This window comes from Typopeltis vanoorti, chromosome 7 (genome assembly GCF_054136105.1).
Source record: "Typopeltis vanoorti isolate ZY-2024b chromosome 7, IOZ_Tvanoo_1.0, whole genome shotgun sequence".
Taxonomy (NCBI): Eukaryota; Metazoa; Arthropoda; class Arachnida; order Uropygi; family Thelyphonidae; genus Typopeltis; species Typopeltis vanoorti.
The window spans coordinates 32,419,651-32,438,082 of NC_143555.1; the positions used below are offsets into that span (position 1 = coordinate 32,419,651).

Sequence of the window (18,432 nt, forward strand, 5' to 3'; positions counted from 1 at the left end):
TGTCTGCAGAAAGAATTATAATATCCTTTCTTTTCCATAGATTGTTTACGGCTTGACGTTCTGCTATGGCGTTTATTGTAAAGATGGATTATATACATGGTTTCTCTCCGACTCCGAATTGCATTTCTTGGGCTACTGCTACTAGACACCATACGGGCTAGAGCACGCTCGCCGTACCTACGCTGCGGCGTTGATCCATGATAAATATTTTTGGAAATTGTACTCTCTGCTAAAGAAAAAAAAAATCACTTGGGATCCTTCTTGTCTTCAAATCAAGTTCCCAAATCGAATGTCAGAATTACATAACTTTTTGTTGAAAATAATTTATCATAATCGAACAGCTTGGGATTACCACGACATAACTTTATGTCGAGAATAATTTATCATCCTCGATCAGCTTGTGGGGTTACCATGACAACAGACATAAACGGAAGGTGTTTGTTAAGCAAAGCTCAAAGAGAAAATTTTAATAAGTTTCAAGTTTGAAATAATTATGGTACGTAGAAAATAATTGTTGAATACAATTTTCAGAATCGCGTATAGCGCTTTACACTACTGAGCTCGCGCTAGGGATGTCGTCGTTACCTGAAAAAGCTGTTTTCTTTTTTCTTTCTTTTTTTTTTTTTTTAACAGCGTGAAATGATACATATAATTCAAAAAACATGAGTAGTAGCAATCAACATTTAATGCAGTATGCAATGAACATTGAACGAACACTGGCTATTATAAAACCTAATGCAATAGAGAAAGCCGAAGAGATTGAAAATATTATCATAAACAAGGGATTCACAATCTTACAAGTAAGAATTTCAGTTAATTTTGTATTTCATTTACTTTGATTGCTTGTATGTCATATACTATAATTGAATTTATATATTCAATGAGGTATTCCTTTATGAGGTGTGCGCGATTTAAAAAAAAAAAAAAAACATTTCTAAATGAAATAATATCTTTATTTGAGTAGAGCTAGCTGGGAATCCATAGTAAAAAAAAAAAAAAAAAAACAGCAGTTATCCATAAAAAGTTTAAAACTGGCACAATATGCATAAATGTTAATAAACACTGATTTTGTGGCATTTACTTTTGAATTGGCAGAATTACATGGAATAATGGGATTTATTATAGTCTAACCAAGTGCAAAATAAACTTCCAACATGGAATAATGGGATCAATGTAACTAGGGATTTTTTTGTTGGGGGGGGGGATATAGGTGAATATGAATGCTAGAATGAAAAGGGTCAAATTCTGAATATAATTTATGAGGTGGCATTGCAGTTCATACATATAAAGTCTGAAGCATAAGGAACAAGTGTGAAGAATTTTGAATCCATTAGCCCATCTTGGCCAAAATTTATATGCACTAATGAGATCTAATTGTTGGAGGATTGTTACAGACAGAATGTAAGCGATCCTGTGTCTTCAGAACCGAGTGGACAGAACAGGATGTGGGTGGTTAATATGAATCTCACACACAAAAGTTGTAAACCTATAGTCCACTAATACACAATAGGTTTACAATTATGAGTGGACTGAGGGCTAGATAATCTGGAAATTGCACTATTTTTTCTGGATTAACTAGCCCTTAATCAACTCATGTCTGATGGATACCAAATATCGAACTTATTTAAACCATTTTAGACCTTCCAACTGGGAGATGAAAATCACTACCTACTTTTGGTTGGAATGACTGATAATAGCAGAAAACTTGCAACCAACAAGAGTAGAATATAATAAGGTTAGTTTAATCCTTTATCCAAGTGTGAGCAAACAAAGTTTGTGCCTGAAAGTATCTTCAGGTCTGGGGTAAGGTAGTGCAACACCAGGCAACTCGTTGCAAAGGTGGAGAAAGCTCTCTCATCACTCCTATCTCAGTATCTCCCATAATGCAAAGCACATCTCCTTGCAGATATGTGTAATGCTATGCATTAAGGCAACTTAACAGATACTGAGATAGGAGTGATGAGAGAGTTTTCTCCACCTTTGCAACAAGTTGCCTGGTGTTGCACTACCTTACCCCAGTCCTGAAGATACTTTCAGGCGCAAACTTTGTTTGCTCACACTTGGATAAAGGATTAAACTAAACTTATTATAGTCTAACCAAGTGAAAAATAAACTCTCAAAAACAAGAGTAGAAGTTCAGCATGAAGGTGGGGTAGGGGAAGCCAGGATATTTCAAGACATCTGGTATCAGGTAGAAAATTTGCTTAGTAAGCACAGCATGTATTAATTATCACAGATGACTTTGGCTACAGAAATGGATTATCTGAATTAGAAGAAAGGACACTAGAGAGAAAGAAAATGGGATTTATGTAGCTGAGAGACCAAGGCATAATTTGTACCTGATTAGGAACAATGATCACGTAGTCTTGATCTGGAAGGTGACTAACCATGTGGTATTTTTAGGAGGAGTGTGTGTGGAACTACAGAACTGGTGATTGATAAACTTAGGACGCAGCTCTCTGAGAAGACTGTGGAGTAAGGAACTTCAAGGGAAAGATGTCAGCATTGCATGGGAAATAGCTATGGGATGTTTGAGGGAAGCAGTATCAGGCTGCATATCCAGGATAAGGAATAAATCAAGTGGAAGTGAAGTGAATAAATAACATCATTAAACATGTACTTAAAAATAATGTTGTGAAGAAATATAAAAAGAAATGTAAATAGCAAATTCATGAACAATACAAAGCAGAGGAAAGAAGAGTGACCAGCATGGTAAGAAAAGCAAAATAAATCAGATGATAGAGGAATTGCACTAATCATGCTGAAGAAATCTCAGAGTTTTTTTTTCTGCTATTTGGTGGGTAAAAGGAAGTATGATTATGGAAGCATAACTTTAATGAATAAAGATGGTAGGAAGATGACAGAAGCAGAAGAAATAGTTGGACTGCTGAGTAATCAGTTTGAGAGAGTGTACTAACCAGGTGGATGTAATGCAGTGACTTATTTGATAGGGATCATTGTGAGAATAAAGCTAACTGAATGTAGCTGTTGAGGATATTATGAAATTTCTGTGTGAAGATTAGACAAAGGAATGGATGGAATAGTGTCACTGACCCTTACTGTTTGATTTAATCTAGGTAATAACCATGTCCAAACATAGTGGAAATGAATATGACAACAGAGGAATAAGTTTATTAAGCACAGATTATAAGGTATATGCCAAAATACTGAAGAACAGAATTAACCCTATATTAAAAAAAAAGTATAAATGAACAAAACGGTTTTATTAAAAGAAGATCCTGCATAGATTCCATATTCAGCTTCAAACTATTAATTGAGAAAAGAAGAGAATTTAACTTATTATTATGTAACATCTCCAGGGAGTCCAGGGATTCATTGAGGGAGGACACCTACTCTACAACTCTCCATCTCCACCACTCCACGAACTACCTTCATTCTCTACACCAATGCCATCTACCAGCGACCACCACGACTAGTATTTTCACAGACATCCATGCCCATGGATGTTTGTGATTATTTGAATTTGCATTATTTGAATCCCGAATAATGCAAAGCACATCTCCTTGTGGACATGTATAATGCTATGCATTAAGGGAAGGCCACTTACCCAGACTGGTTTCGACATATCTGCAAGGAGATGTGCTTTGCATTATGGAAGATACTGAGACAAGGAGGGATGAGAGCTTGTCCACCTTTACTACGAGTTGCCTCAGTGCTGAAGATACTTCAGGCGCAAACTTTGTTTGCTTACACTTGGATTAAGGATTAAACTAAATTTATTATAGTGTAACCAAGTGGGAGAAAAATTCCAAGATGTCTATGACAAGTAGGCCTATATGCCCAAAGGCCTAGTGCAGCTCATTGTAGAGCATGTTTTCAGTGGTGTTGTGTTCATAAAAAGTGGACAACACCAATGGGCTAATGTACTTTTTACAGATGAGTCATTTTAGTCTTTCCCTCCAATTCTAGACAACTCTTGATCTGATGTGAAAGTGGTACTGCCTACTATTGCAAGAATGTTTTTGAAGGGGATAGATTCAGCAGTGCTGGGGTCATGGTGTGGGGAGGTATTATGCTTAATGAATGCACTGAGCTACAAGTGCTGGAAAAAGGGACTGTGACTGGTGAACAATATTGCAACGAAGTTCTTCAACATCATGCTCGATTGTTCCATAGTGCTATAGGTGAAGAATTGATTTTTATGGATGACAGTGCCATATCACATCATACACGAGCAGTGGATATACTTCTGGAGACCCAGGATATTAATCAAATTGAGTGGCCAGCACACTCCCTAGATCTGAACCCTATAGAAAATGTTTAGGACAATAGGCATTGTGACTCTAAATTCCCCCCCCCCCCCATAAAACAAACAAGGCTCTGAATGAGGAGTGGGCCAGTTTGTCTCAAGATCTCCTGAATCCAAGTGATTCAGGAGATCTTGCATGGTACTATGCTTGCTGTGAGAGCTTGAAATGTCTCTCTTCATAGTCTTCTGTCACACTGTATATTAATTTCATAGCTGTGTCCTTAGGAAATTTGTAACTTTTACCAATAACATCATCATCATGAACCATGGGCTCACTGCCCATTGGTGTCCAATGCCTCCTTCACTATCTTCTTCCATCTTTCTTTATCCAGTGCACAGGGTTGCAGTTTCTATACACCTATTTCACACCAGTCCTTTATGTTGTCTATTCATACTCTATATGGTCTACCTCTTCTGTTTACACCATCCATAATACCAAACATTTATTATTATTATTATCATTATTATGTGACACCTCCAGGGAGTCCAAAGACTCATCGAGGGAGAGTGTGCCAACAGCATCAAACGATTGTCCCCGTCCAACTACTAACCATGCTCAAACTTGCTTAAGCCATTAGTAGCAGAGGCTCTACCAATCGACCAACCTTTGCTGGTGAACATGAATGTCTTTGCAAACATGAATGTCTTTATCTTCCAGTCCTTGCTTATTCTGCAGATGTGTTCAAATAATTGCAACTTCCATTTTATAATCTTCTGCATTAGATTCTCCTTTGGTTGTATCTTCCGATAGGGCTCTTCATTTGCGATTTTCTATACCCATCCTATTCTAGAATCTTCCTGTAACAAGTTCTTTCAAATGCCAAAACTCTTTTTCTTGATTCCTTATTTATTACCCATGTTTCAGATCCATACAGTACACTGCTAAAGATGCATGTTTCCAGTACTCTTAGTTTTGTTTGCAGGTTGCTTACTTTACTTTTCCAGTTATCCATGGCCTTCAGATTTGTTCTTCCCTTTGCAATCCTGATCTTTATTTATTTTTTACAATCCAAATCATACCTCATTTTACTTCCCAAATATGTGAATTGTCCTACATTTTCTATATCAATTCCATCCACTTGTATCTTTTGTTTCATGTTCTTCTCACCAAATACCAGTCTTTGTTTTTTCCAAGTTCATAACAAGTTCAAATCTCTTCCCTTCCTCATTTAACAGTTTAAGTTGTTTTTTGTATTTCTCTTTAATCTTCTTCAGTAATAACAATGTTATATGCAAATCTCAGATTGTTAATTCTCATCCCATGTACTGATATTCCTTTTGCATCTTCCTTCATTTTATTATTATTATTACATAACACCTCCAGGGAGTCCAAAGACTCATCGAGAAAGGGGTACCTACTCTACAACTCTCCGTCTCCACCTCTCCACCAACCGTCACAACAAGTGTAATGTCACTAATATTGATTTCACCCACTCCTCTGGCATTTTCCCTTCTTTCCATACCATATTACATAGTTGGTGTATTTCTGTAACCATACATTCACCACCATATTTAATCATTTCTCTAGTGATGTTATTATTACCAGAACTCTTGATGTGTTTTAGCCGTCCTATTGCTTTTTCTACCTTTCCTTTTAAAATGTCCCTACTCATTACATGGTGGTGATATTTGCTTCAATTCTTAAGTCATTTTCTCAATGCTATCTAAATCTAGTTTTTCATCATATAACTCAGTACAATATGTTGTCCACTGCTGTACAGTTTTATCTTTATTCATCAATACTTTGCCTTTTTCATCTTTAATTTTGGTGTTTTTAGGTTTTTTGGTGTTTCTAATACACCTCCTCTGGTACTGTTTCTTCAACTGCATCTTCTTTCACTTTCATTACTCCTTTCACTCATAGATTCGAATTTTTTTCTTTGTCCACACTTTTAAGTTTCTCTTCTAACACTGTTCTATATCTTCTTCCTATTTCTACTTCACTTATTCTTGCTGTATCTCTTCATTTCTGATAATGGGGTTTATATTTTCTTTTTAATTTCAACTTGATGTTTGCAATCAGTAAACTGATCTGAGTCTATATCCGCTCCTTGAAAACTTCAACACTGCTCTACTAATGTTATCCATCTTCTTTTAATCGTAATCATGGTCATGATTTTCCCATTATTTGATCGGCATGTCCATTTTCTACACTCCTTTTGCTAGAATCTTGTGTTACAGATCGTCATCTCATGGTCTGCAGCAAATTCTAACATTTTTTTCACCTTGTTCCATGAGTTAAACTGGAGGAAGTAGGGGAGACAAGAGATCTGGGGTTGATGATTGATAGAAACCTGAATTTAGGGGACATATTGCAAAGGTAGTGAAGGTAACACAGAGGATTGCTGCAATAATGAGGACACTAACTTGTAGAGATAAAAGGATTATCATTCCTTTGTATAAGACTCTGATTAGACCACACTTAGACTATTGTTCTCAGATCTGATCCCCCAGGATTTGAAGGGGATAAATTAACTGTGGAAAGGGTACAAAGGCAGATAACAAAGGTGGTGTCAGGGCTGTACAATGATAGTTATGTGGATCGGCTGAGAGAATATGGACTGCAGAGTCTGGTGGATAGAAGAAGGAGAGGTGATATGATTGAGCCTTTTAAACTGTTGAGAGGTGATTATTGACACTGGGGAGGTCTTTCGCTTGGTTGAACAGTGGGAAGGGGTCATGATAAGGGGTGACTGGAAGTTACGAAAGGACACTGTGAGCAAGAGGGTGAGGAGTGGTTCATTTGCATGGAGGGTGGTTGAACCATGGAATGTATTGCCTGATAGAGCAGTGAGAGCAAGAACAGTCAATGAGTTTAAGGAGTGGTATGATAGACTTTATGTTTCCTAGGAGGGACCTCCCTCGATGAGTCTTGATAGACTTGTATTTCTTAGAAAGGACCTCCTACGATGAGTCTTTTGACTCCATGGAGGCCTGAATAATAATAATAATAATGTCTTTCTCCAAAACCATATTTTCCATGATGCTTTTCTCAGCCATCATTATCTATTCCAACTTTGGCATTCAAATCTCCTTCAATAATTAGTCCATCTTGCTTTGGTATTGTTTCAATTGTCTCTGTCAGATCTTTGTAAAGTAAGTCAATATCCAAATAACCAAAAACATATTGCAATTTAATTTGTACAAAATTTATAACACATTTTTTGTATAATATAATTTATTAGTATGTTGGCAAGAAATTTACGTCCACATATATACACTGGTGTGTGTATATACAGTCATCCCTCGACTTATGTCTATTCAAAGATACGTCCCTGATCCCATAAAGGAATAAATAACATTTTCAACTATACTTTTTAACAAGACACAAGCATAAAGTAAAAAGGTTTCTATTTTGCATCATGCGCAGTGGCAACAGCTCATTCGGTGGCAACTTTCCTTGGCAGTCAGCAATCGGCATGGAACTTTAACAGTTCCTCTTTTCCTTTTCTTTTGTGTTTTGGTTTATTTGTGTATTTATTATTAAATATTTTGTGATGTTTTGTGCAACATGGCCCCTACACACACAATCAAAAAAAACTTAGTGAAGAATCGCAGAAGAGGCGTGCAATTGATCTTGAAATGAAATTGCAATATGAAGCTCATAAGCCAGTCAGTGTGATTGCACATGACTTCAGATGGTCTCATTCTACAGTGATGACCATTTTGAAAAATAAGGATAAAATCATAGAGGCTGTGAAAGGATCTGCTTCCATTAAATCTATGATAGTGACTAAGCAATGAAAAGGTCCTATCGGTGATATGGAAAAGCTACTTGCATCATGGATAGAGGACCTGAACCAAAAGCGCATACCCCTTAGCACTATGACTATAATTGCCATGTTTCTCCTCCAACATGTTGAAGGAGAAACAGGACCCGATTACGAATACAAATTCAATGCTTGTTCTGGTTGGTTCATGAGATATAAGCAGCGTTTTGCACTGCATAATGTGAAAACGTATGGTGAATCTGCAAGTGCCGATGAGAAGGCTGCTTGGAGAAAATGGATAAAATTATTACGGAGGAAAATCTTTGCCACAGGAAATATTTAATATGGATGAGACCTCCTTGAGTCGGAAAAAAAATGACCAAGCGGACATTCATCCACAAAAAGCTAAAATCTATCCCTAGTTTCAAAGCTCTTAAAGACCGTATTATAATTCTGTTAGGGAGGGGTAATGTGGCTGGATATAAATTGAAACCATTTGTGGTTTGGCACAGTGAGAATTCACAAGCCTTCGAAAACATTAGGAAGCATACTCTTCAAGTTCATCATTGGAGCAATAAAAAGTCGTGGATGACTCAAAAATTGTTTCCGGATGCCTTAATCAACTGTTATGCGAGTGAAATGGAAAGCTATTGTGTGAAGAAATACAATTTAAAATTTTAATTCTACATAATGCTCCAGGTCATCCATCTTGTATCTGTGATCTTCAGCAAGTTCAAGGTCAATTTTCTCCCTCCAAACACTACTTCATTGATCCAACCGATGGATCAGGGAATTCTTGCAGTGTTTAAGGCTTATTATCTACAGATAACTTTTTCACAAGCCATTTCTGCCACTGAAGGAAATGACCAGACTCTCATACAATTTTGGAAAGAATTCAATATTTATCATGCTATTAAAAATATTGCTGTGATTTGGGATGAAGTGACCTATCAGTGTATGAATGGCATATGAAAAAAGACATTAAAAAGAATTGTGCACGATTTTGGAAGTTTTGAAAAAAATGAAGACCTTTGTAAATTTTGGGAAGAAATAGTGGGCCTAACAAACAATTTAAATCTTGAAGTGAATGATGATGATGACATTTTTCAACTCATAGAAAGTGCTCCTAATAAGTTGACCAATAAAGAATTGGTCGAACTGGAGGAACAACTCGTTGTAGAAGAAAAAAATGAGAAAAGGAAGAGGAAAAAGAGAAACAAGAAGAGGTAGTTAAACAATTCACAGTGAAGGGTGTTGCAGAAATGTTTTTTGCAGTTAGCAATTCAAGTCCATGTCTTCAGCCATTCTCAAAATGGCTGAAGACATGGACTCGAATGTTGAATGCTACTTATTAGTAGAAACGAAAGTACATGATGCATTTGCTTGCAATAAATAAATTTATGATGAAAAGAAGAAGAGGAATAAGTAAAGCACATTGGACAGTGCATCAAAAAAAAAAAAAATTACACCAGAAGAGCCAGAGCCACCTGATCCTTCACATAGAGAAGGTAATGAAGATATGTGATTGTGGAGGAAGATTTGGGTGATTATTCTCCTGTTTTTTAGTGGCAGTAATGCACACTACAGTTTTATAAGGTTTAAAAATTAAAATGACAGTATACAGGTATCCCTTGATTAATGCTGGTAATTAATCCCTTGATGTTACTGTGTATATCAAAATCGTGTTAATCAAATCTAATAATCAACCGCAAAAAGTACAATTCGTCCCTGATCGATTACTGTTATTAATAGTTCGTTTTATATGATACTCTTTTAGGAAAGATAAAAAATGAATGCAAAGTAAATGTTTAATAAAAACTTGTACCTACATTAGTTACTGCAATTTTTTTTGATCAAAAGAAGTTATAAATTTAGAGTCGTTTGAACAGTTTTAGTTTTTTTCTTATTGGCATAAATTCTCTGATAACAAGCAAAATGACTCTCCAGACTTCGGCAAACAAACGTTCTTTGATTAACATCTGGATCCATATCCATTACTTGCTGCTTAAGCAATTCTAAACTGCAAAATATTCCATCCAGTTCTTCGATTGTTATTTCCTTTGGAACTTCACCTTCACATTCCATTTGTTCGTTGTCTTCATATGTGCGTTGTTCAATTTCAAGAAGATCGTTGTCACTGAAATCTTTTGAATTTGAATCCAATAATTCTTTAACATCTTCTGCATCAACACCATCAAAATCAAGTCTTCACCAAATGCAATGATTTCTTCAACCACATTGTTCACAGGATTCTGAAACCCACCAAAGTCATTAATGCATTCTGGCAAAAGGTTTTTCCAGACAGCTCTCATGCAACTAGAAGACACTTGCTCCCATGAGTCATGAATGTTCTCAATTGCGTGTTTAATGTTAATTTTTTTCCAAAATTCGTGGAGCATTATCGCATTTTCTCCCATTGTTGTTACTACTGACTTTGAGAATTTCTTTTCAAGAAAATAGGCTTTGAAAGTTGCAATGATGCCCATGTCCATGGGTTGTAGCAATGATGTCATATTTGGTGGGAAAAATAAAACTTTCACATTCTCACACAGATCATTAAGAGAATTTGGATGACCACGAGGCTAGCAGCCTCGTGGCATGAGTGTGATTTTGCGTGGTAAATTTACAGGCGCGTTGATCAAAACTCTTGCCACGTATATGAAGGGATTGCCACAATTAATTTCACTGCGATAATCAAATCCGTGTTAAGCAAGGGATATATCTGTACTTATTACAGTTAACTCCTAACTCCTATAACTCTGTTGATTTAATGTATTGGCTTACGTTCTACCGGATGGAACCCGGTAGGACGTAAGTCGAGGGATGACTGTGTATATATATATATATATATGATTACCAGCTATATTTACTTGGTATGTAGATATACTACAAAAACAGACTATGAACTGGAATTAAGTTTGAACTGAAGCTATAGTCTGGGCTAAAGTTCTATTGTTAGGCATCTGCGAGCGTGTGACTTCACGAGTGCTCCAGTGTCTGATTGCAGAACTATGTGAGACTGGCAAACTATAACCAAGGTTACTGTTTATGTGAGAAGAGTCTAGGATAATTTCTTTGGATTCAACTATGCCGCATTCTACTTAATCGTTGCGTATATGAATGTTTGATGTTGTATTCCAGTCTATTTCATGTTGGCGGCCTTCATTATTTGTGTTCACTGAGAACAGGACATGGCTTGAGAGGGTGCTTGCTCTGGTTCTACTATAAGTGATGTCTCTCTGATGTTCTTCGAGATGCAGGAGAATGGACTTCTTAGTTTGGCCATAATATGGCTTCCTACAGTCACATATGATTTTATATACACCTGGAAACTGAAGATGGTTGTGAGCCTGTTTTGGTTGGTTTAAAATTGATCTGAGTTTAGGAAGAGAGTGGAGAAGCATGTTTTTATATTAAATTTTTTCAAAATTCTTCTTAGTTTCTGGGAGAGCGAGCTGATGTACGGTAAAGAGATATAACCCTCGAGGTTGTCCTGTGTTTCTGTATTGTTTTTAGGATGGTGGTATAATTGTTTATTGATAGTTTTTGAAGAGCAGCCATTATTTGTGAAGGTTCTTTTGAGATGTTGTAGTTCATTTTTCAGCTCCTCCTCATGTGACAATACAGACCTGGCATGATGAGCCAGAGTGGAGATGATACCTAACTTCTGTGCTGGATAGTGGAGTGATGACTTATAGTGGAGTGAGTAGTTATAGTTTGCCAGACTCCCATAGCTCTGCTATCAGATACTGGAGCGTTCGTGAAGTCACATGCTCGCAGATGCCTAACAATAGAACTTTAGCCTGGATTATAACTTCAGCTCAAACTTAATTCCAGTTCATAGTCTGTTTTTGTAGTGGTACAATGTTTCTTTACAGTGTTTTTTATGTTTGCTTTTAATTTTCTCACCCCCGAAGAAGTCAGCATTCCGACGAAACATGTTGTGTGTTAAATTAAATTAATTTGTTTTTCTAATTCTCGGAATTCAGTCAGTAAATAATATGAACATGCACGCGCGCGCGCACACACGCACGCACGCACGCACGCACGCACGCACGCACGCACGCACGCACGCACGCACGCACACACACACACACACACACACACACACACACACACACAGAGAGAGAGACATCAGGAATTTGATGATGATGAGGACTTTCAGTTGTCTTCATTGGTAATTAGATATTGTCAATGTTTATACTTGTTTGAGATGGCATTATAAAAAATAAAATTACAACAGCAAGAGATATTCTGGCCAGGCTTTTAAATAGTCATGGTAGATAATGAGCATGTAGTATTGAAAAGTAGTAGCAATTATCACCAGAAACTCATTATGGAATATCAACAGTCCATTACTAACAAAATTGTGAACTGAGTATTGCATAAAAGCAGCTAAAATGTTGGGTGAAGACAATCCTAGGTTAGAATCTCAGGCAAACAGAATTCTGTAACTCTGTTGGAATTACATACCAACAATCATGTTGTTGAAATATTTCAAGAATATGTGAAAAATATTAATTATGAATGTACAATAATTAATATGATCTTCAAAAGACATGCATGCCCAGATTAAAAAAAAATGTCCATGAGTATGTAGAACACATCAGAAAACTGTTATACATCAAAAAGAGTATATCAGTCATGTGATGCTGCATTCACAGGACAAGAATAAATGGCACATATATGATGAAGGACATATGAAGTTATTATAATCATAATTACCATCACAGAACCTTTGCATCATGAGATGTATCTTGAACATTGCAAAATCTGTAGCACTAGCTTTTGTTTCACAGAGCAATCAAGTGACACTCATCATGGACATATTTATGCTATGTATTTAAGTACTCGACTTTTTTTTTTTTAATTAATTGCGAAGTATGCCCCCTTCCCCACTTCCTGAAAGGAAGTGGGATGGTGGGGTGGAGATATAAAGATGTGGGAGAATTGCGGATAAGACAAAGGTGTGTGAATTTGAAACCCGAGTTTCAAGGGTGGGCTGCGAATTCTTTGGGAAGAAAGAAGATAGAAATTTTTTTTTTTGTGGGGGGGGGAAGAAGAAGGATAGAATATGATGAAAACAAGATTAGGGGTGAAAGTAATGGGGGTTTGAGCCATTTTTGACTGAGTGTTATGTCATGACGACACTTGATTTTGCTCCCCCATACATAACTCTCTGATATCTGTCAGATAGCCAATCCTGAAGCCCGCCCTCAGGTTAGTTCACTAACCTGACATCTAAACCAATGTGCAGCAACTTAAATATCAGTTTTTCATGTTGTACTCTGTCAAATTCATTTGTAAAATTCAAAAAAAAAATGGCAGAATATGCCTTTCCCTCATCAACTGCTCTTGTCACTTTATTATAAAAGGCAATCATATTACTAAAGCAAGAGTTCCCCTTACCAAATCCATGTTGACTCTCGCAGATAACATTACCTTCATCTGCTCATGTATATGGTCAACGATGTATATGGTCCCATACTAATTTCTCCAAGATCTTAACAACTACTGATGAAACACAAATTGGTCTATAATATGACACTTCCAGTCTACTACTACCCTTATGCAATATCACTATCTTGCTCTCCATCCACTCCTCCTTCGGTACCTTTTCCTTGACAAGATTTTCAGTGACAAGCCTAGTCAGTTGAGCTGTCAGTTCTTTAGCACGTTTTCTCAAAACTCATGGCAAAATTACATCCAGTACCACTGCTTTATTGACATCCGGAGTACTTAGTATTTGAAACACACTCTCCTCTTGCACTTCTAAACCTCAAACCTGCTCTATCCCTCTAGTATTGAAACCTACTTCTCCAGGATGAAACACCCCAATAAAGTGTTCATTGAACAACTCCACTATGTCCTTTGCATCAGTCACTTTATTCACATTTTTATCTAACAATGTCATTCTTCCACAATCATTTCTCCTCCTACTGGCCACATAGTGAAAAAATTCCTTACAATTTTCTTTGGCTCTCAGGGCCAATCTCTTCTCAAATTCCAATTTTGTCTTTCTTACCATACTAGTCACTCTCCTGGCTTGAGTCTTATATTCTTCATGCATCTGCTCTCCACGGTTCTCCTTATATTTCTTCCATAATCTCTTTTTTTACCTACAGTTCCTGTTTGATATTGTTTGTCATCCACTTTACACCCAAATTGTGTTTTCCTCTTCACTCGCGATATACAGTTTGCTATTACTGCTAATAAATATTCCTTCACAAAATCTCAAGCACTAGTGATATCTCTCCCTTCTAATTCCCCCCCCCCCCCTCCATGGAACTGTTCTAAGTTGATATCTAAGACTATTATAAATCACCTGCCTTATAATTACACATACATTCTTTTCTTTTTGATACTCCTGCATGTTTATTCATTTTCCAGGTCAAAGCTACATGGTCACTCCCTCCAATAGAAGATAAATACAAGAATGGAGGAATCTGTTCACATTTTGCTTGAACAGCTAAAAGTTGTAATTTTTGGGAAAGGCAGAGTGTGGGAGACTGTTCCAAAGGACAGAAGTAGATGGAATGAAAGAGGAGACAGTGAAGTTGGTTCGGTAAGTTTTAGGATGGACTATAAAAGAGTGTTGGGTAGTGGCTCTTGTTTTAATGATTATGGAGGATTGTAGAGGAATAATAGTGCCAATTCAGTAGTGCACTGTCCACAAAAGTATTTGTAGAAGAGGCATAAGGCAGAAACTGAACATCTGTGAGAGAGAGAGAGAGGAATTGAAGTCGGTATGTGAGAGAGGGATCATTTATTAGCCAGACTGCCCTCTTTTGGATAGAATCGAGCAATCCTAGAGAGGATTTTTGGCACACCACCCCAAATATGGGGGAAACATTCCATGGGTGGGCAGATTTGTATAGAGATACCAAGCAATTTTATAAGCTAGGTTTTGATCCTTTGTTGAGGTCTTGTCAGTGGGAGCCAGACCCCAAAAAAATGCCAAGGTTGAAGTAATGCAGAGCTTATAAATTTTACCTAAACAAGTTGCCATAAGGTGCTTTGACCTCATTGGGTCTGGTTGCCATTGACGAGACCTCAATAAAGGTCGAAACCGGTCTGGGTAGTGGCCCTTGCCTTTAATGCATAGCATCATACATCTCTGCAAGGGGATGTGCTTTGCATTAGGGGAAAATACTAAGGAAAGTGATCGGAGCTTACTCCATCTTTACCACGAGTTGCCTCAGACTTGAACTGTGTTCAGGTGCAAACTTGACTTACTTGGGAAAAAGGATTAAAACCTAGCTTATAAAATTGCTTAGTATCTTTAACGTAGTATATTCCCAAGGTAAAAAACTTTCTACAGATTTGTATAGAGTTAGCAGCTGTGAAAGTGTGAAGTAGTGTCTTGTGCGAAAAAGTACACCCAGTGTTTTGACAGCTGCAGAAGCTATAGTTTAAATGTCATCATGCCTGGATAGATCGAATGTGCAGGTCAGTCCATGGAGAGAAATCTGATTATGTGTGGATATCTAAGTATTACTGAAGGTAACAGGAAGGGATGTGAGTTCTTTCTTGCTAGAGATCAGACAGGTCTGAGTGGGGGATATATGTGAGTAGATCAACAGGAGATCTACTCATATATTCCCCAATAAATTGAGTGATTGGGCACGGAAATGGGGATGTGAGTTCAATGTTGGAAAACAAAGATGGGATGCAGAATTTATGCTTGGTGAGAATATATTGTTGGAGGTAGAGGAAATAAGAGATCTGGGGGTGATAGTGGATAAGGATCTAAAATTTAGGGGACACATCTCCAAAATTGTGAAGACAACACAAAGGCTTCTGGGAATGATGCGGAGGACACTGACGTGTAGAAGTAGGGAGATTCTTGTTCCGTTGTATAAGGCTTTGATTAGGCCACACATGGACTATTGTGCCCAGATTTGGTCACCTGGTTTTCAGAAGGATGAAGAGATATTGGAAAGGGTGTCCAAAGGTGACTGACTAAGGTAGTTTCTGACCTCTGGAATGTTGAGTATGAGGAAAGATTGAGAAGATGTAATTTGCAGAGTCTGGTGGAGAGGAGGAAGAGCAAGAGATATGATAGAGACCTACAAGTTGGTAAGGGGTTGTTATAAGATCAACGGTGGAGAAGTTCTACAGAGAATAGTGGGAGATCAAGGGAGAACCAGAGGTCATCCTTGGAAACTGTATAAAGAAGGTGTGAGTATGGGAGTGAGAGGCAGATTTTTTTCGTGCAGAGTTGTGAATGATTGGAATGCCTTGCCTGAGAATGCAGTGTCTGCAAGGAGTTTGAGTGTATTTAAGACATGGTATGATGAGATGTGTGTGTGTGTGTGTGTGTGTGTGTGTGTGTGTGTGTGTGTGTGTGTGTGTGTGTGTGTGTGTGATAAAAGGACCTCCCAGATGAGTCTTTGACTCCATGAGGTCTTGGGGTAATAATAATAATAACAACTCTGGACAAATACCATGGAGAAGTTTGGTGAATCTCAAGTGAGATTCACCAAGCTTTTGACTGTGTCTGACACAAAGGCTCACTAAACAAACTACCATCATTTGGTCTGTCTCAGGACTTTTGCAGTTGAATTGCCAGCTTTCTGTCTGGATGCACATTATTATGGTGGATTTTTCCTTATCCTCTCACCATTCAACTAATGCCAGGGTTCCACAAGGTTCTGTTCTCTCACCAATCCTCTTTCTGCTATCAGTGACCTACTTAAGTTGACCTCTAATCCAGTACACAGTTTTGCAGATGACAGCACATTGCATCGCCTCCCTTTCATTTGATCTACACAAATCACCTCAACCTACAGAACATCAACCACCACTGCCCTCAATTCTGATCTCCAAGCTATCCTCCAATAGGGTTCAGATAACCTTGTCAATTTCAATGCTAAAAAACCCAGTTCTTCTTTTATTTCTCACAAAAATAACCATTTTCTCACAGTATTATCTTTGACAACACTCAAATTTCCAGACAAGATGAGATTTCTCTTCTTGGAATTGCTCACCCTGACATCAAGCCTCTCCTAGATAAACACATCACAACTATTGCCTCCTCAGCTTCTAAAGAACTAGGATTTCTCTTTCACTCAAGATGCTAATTTACCTCTGGACGGCTGTTAGCTTTATACAAATCAGAATCCACCCAGCTATTGAATACTGCTCTCATATTTGGAGTGGGGGGGGGGGGGCAAGAGCTCTATCAAAATGCTTGACTCAATACAAAGAAGGGCAATTAGATTGATTACTATTCCATTTCTTACCAATTCCCTCCTTCTACTTTTGCACAAGCATTTGGTTTCTGCAATATGAGTGTTCTATAAATATTTCCATGGCAAGTGTTCATCTGAAAATAGCATTAATAATTTCCATACTCAGTACTATGTCCATTTGAACATACACACACATGCAGATGCCACCCAACATCCTTTCACAGTACACCTTGAAACCCACAGAACAAGTCTCTTTTCTTCCTCCTTCATCCCTACTAGTATTGTGGAACAGTCTTTCTTCATATGTGTTTTCCAAGGAATATAATATATGGGCTTTTAAATCAATATAAGTAAGTTTCTCCTTTCCCAATCTACTATCCATACATGGTACTAATAAACATGCTATAGGTAAATTAACCAATCTCTTGTGTATGGGCTCAACATAAAAAAAAATTGCAAGGTTGAGATACAAGGAGAAAAAATGGCAATGGTTTTGAAGCAGTATGGTGCAAAGTGGAGGTTGATAGAATGAGATATTTGGTCGGTATTTCTGTATAGGCAACACATTTATCCCACAGGTAAATGTATAGGCAACTTGATTTAATGACAAGCAGAGAGTGATATTATTATAGGTGATTTCAGCTACTGCAATATTGATTGGAATGAAGAGATCATCAGGAAATAAGGAGAATGAATTTCTTGAATGTCATCAGAGGATGTGATTGTGAATGGAACTAATCTTCCCCCAGTTGAAGAGAGTGACCATGAAGTGATCACATAGGTTGCAGCCAGTCACATATATATCTCTTCTTTAGGGATATATGTAGTTCCACATATATCCCTAAAGAAGGGATATATGTGGAACTACAAGACTGGTGATTATGGAAAGCATAGGAGACAACTGAGAACTATAGCGTGGAAAGAGGAGTTGAGTGGGAAAGTATAGATGCTGTGTGGTCAGTGATCAAAAGCTATTTAACAGCAGCAATGACTGAGTGTATTCCAGATGTGAAAATGCTAAACAAGGCAGGAGTAAAATGAATGAATGAATGAATGAATGAATGAATGAAGAGATTAAGTGTGAAATCTGGAAGAGAAGGCACTGTGGAGGCAAGAGGAAGGTGACTCATTTGGTAAGGGAAGCAAAAGTGGAGTATGTGGAAGAAATTAGCCAGTCAAGCTAAGAAAAATCCTAGTTACTTTTGATGCATGGCAAGTAGAAGGAAAAATGCCTATGGGAGGATGATGCTAGTAGATG

The 18,432-nt window shown here is 37.5% G+C and overlaps 1 protein-coding gene across 2 annotated transcripts in view; it reads left to right on the top strand.

The window, feature by feature from the left end:
- Window positions 1–218: 218 nt before the first annotated feature.
- The window catches only part of LOC150104568 (nucleoside diphosphate kinase 5-like), a 122,812-nt gene continuing 104,598 nt past the window's right edge, over window positions 219–18,432 (top strand). Inside the window, exon 1 of one of the 2 annotated variants that reach the window (XM_090395784.1) lies at window positions 219–800. In XM_090395784.1, the coding sequence (XP_090251910.1) occupies window positions 663–800 (138 nt within the window). In that variant the 5' untranslated portion in view covers window positions 219–662. The remainder of the gene's footprint in view (window positions 801–18,432) is intronic. The other variant, XM_090395785.1, reaches the window with a different exon arrangement.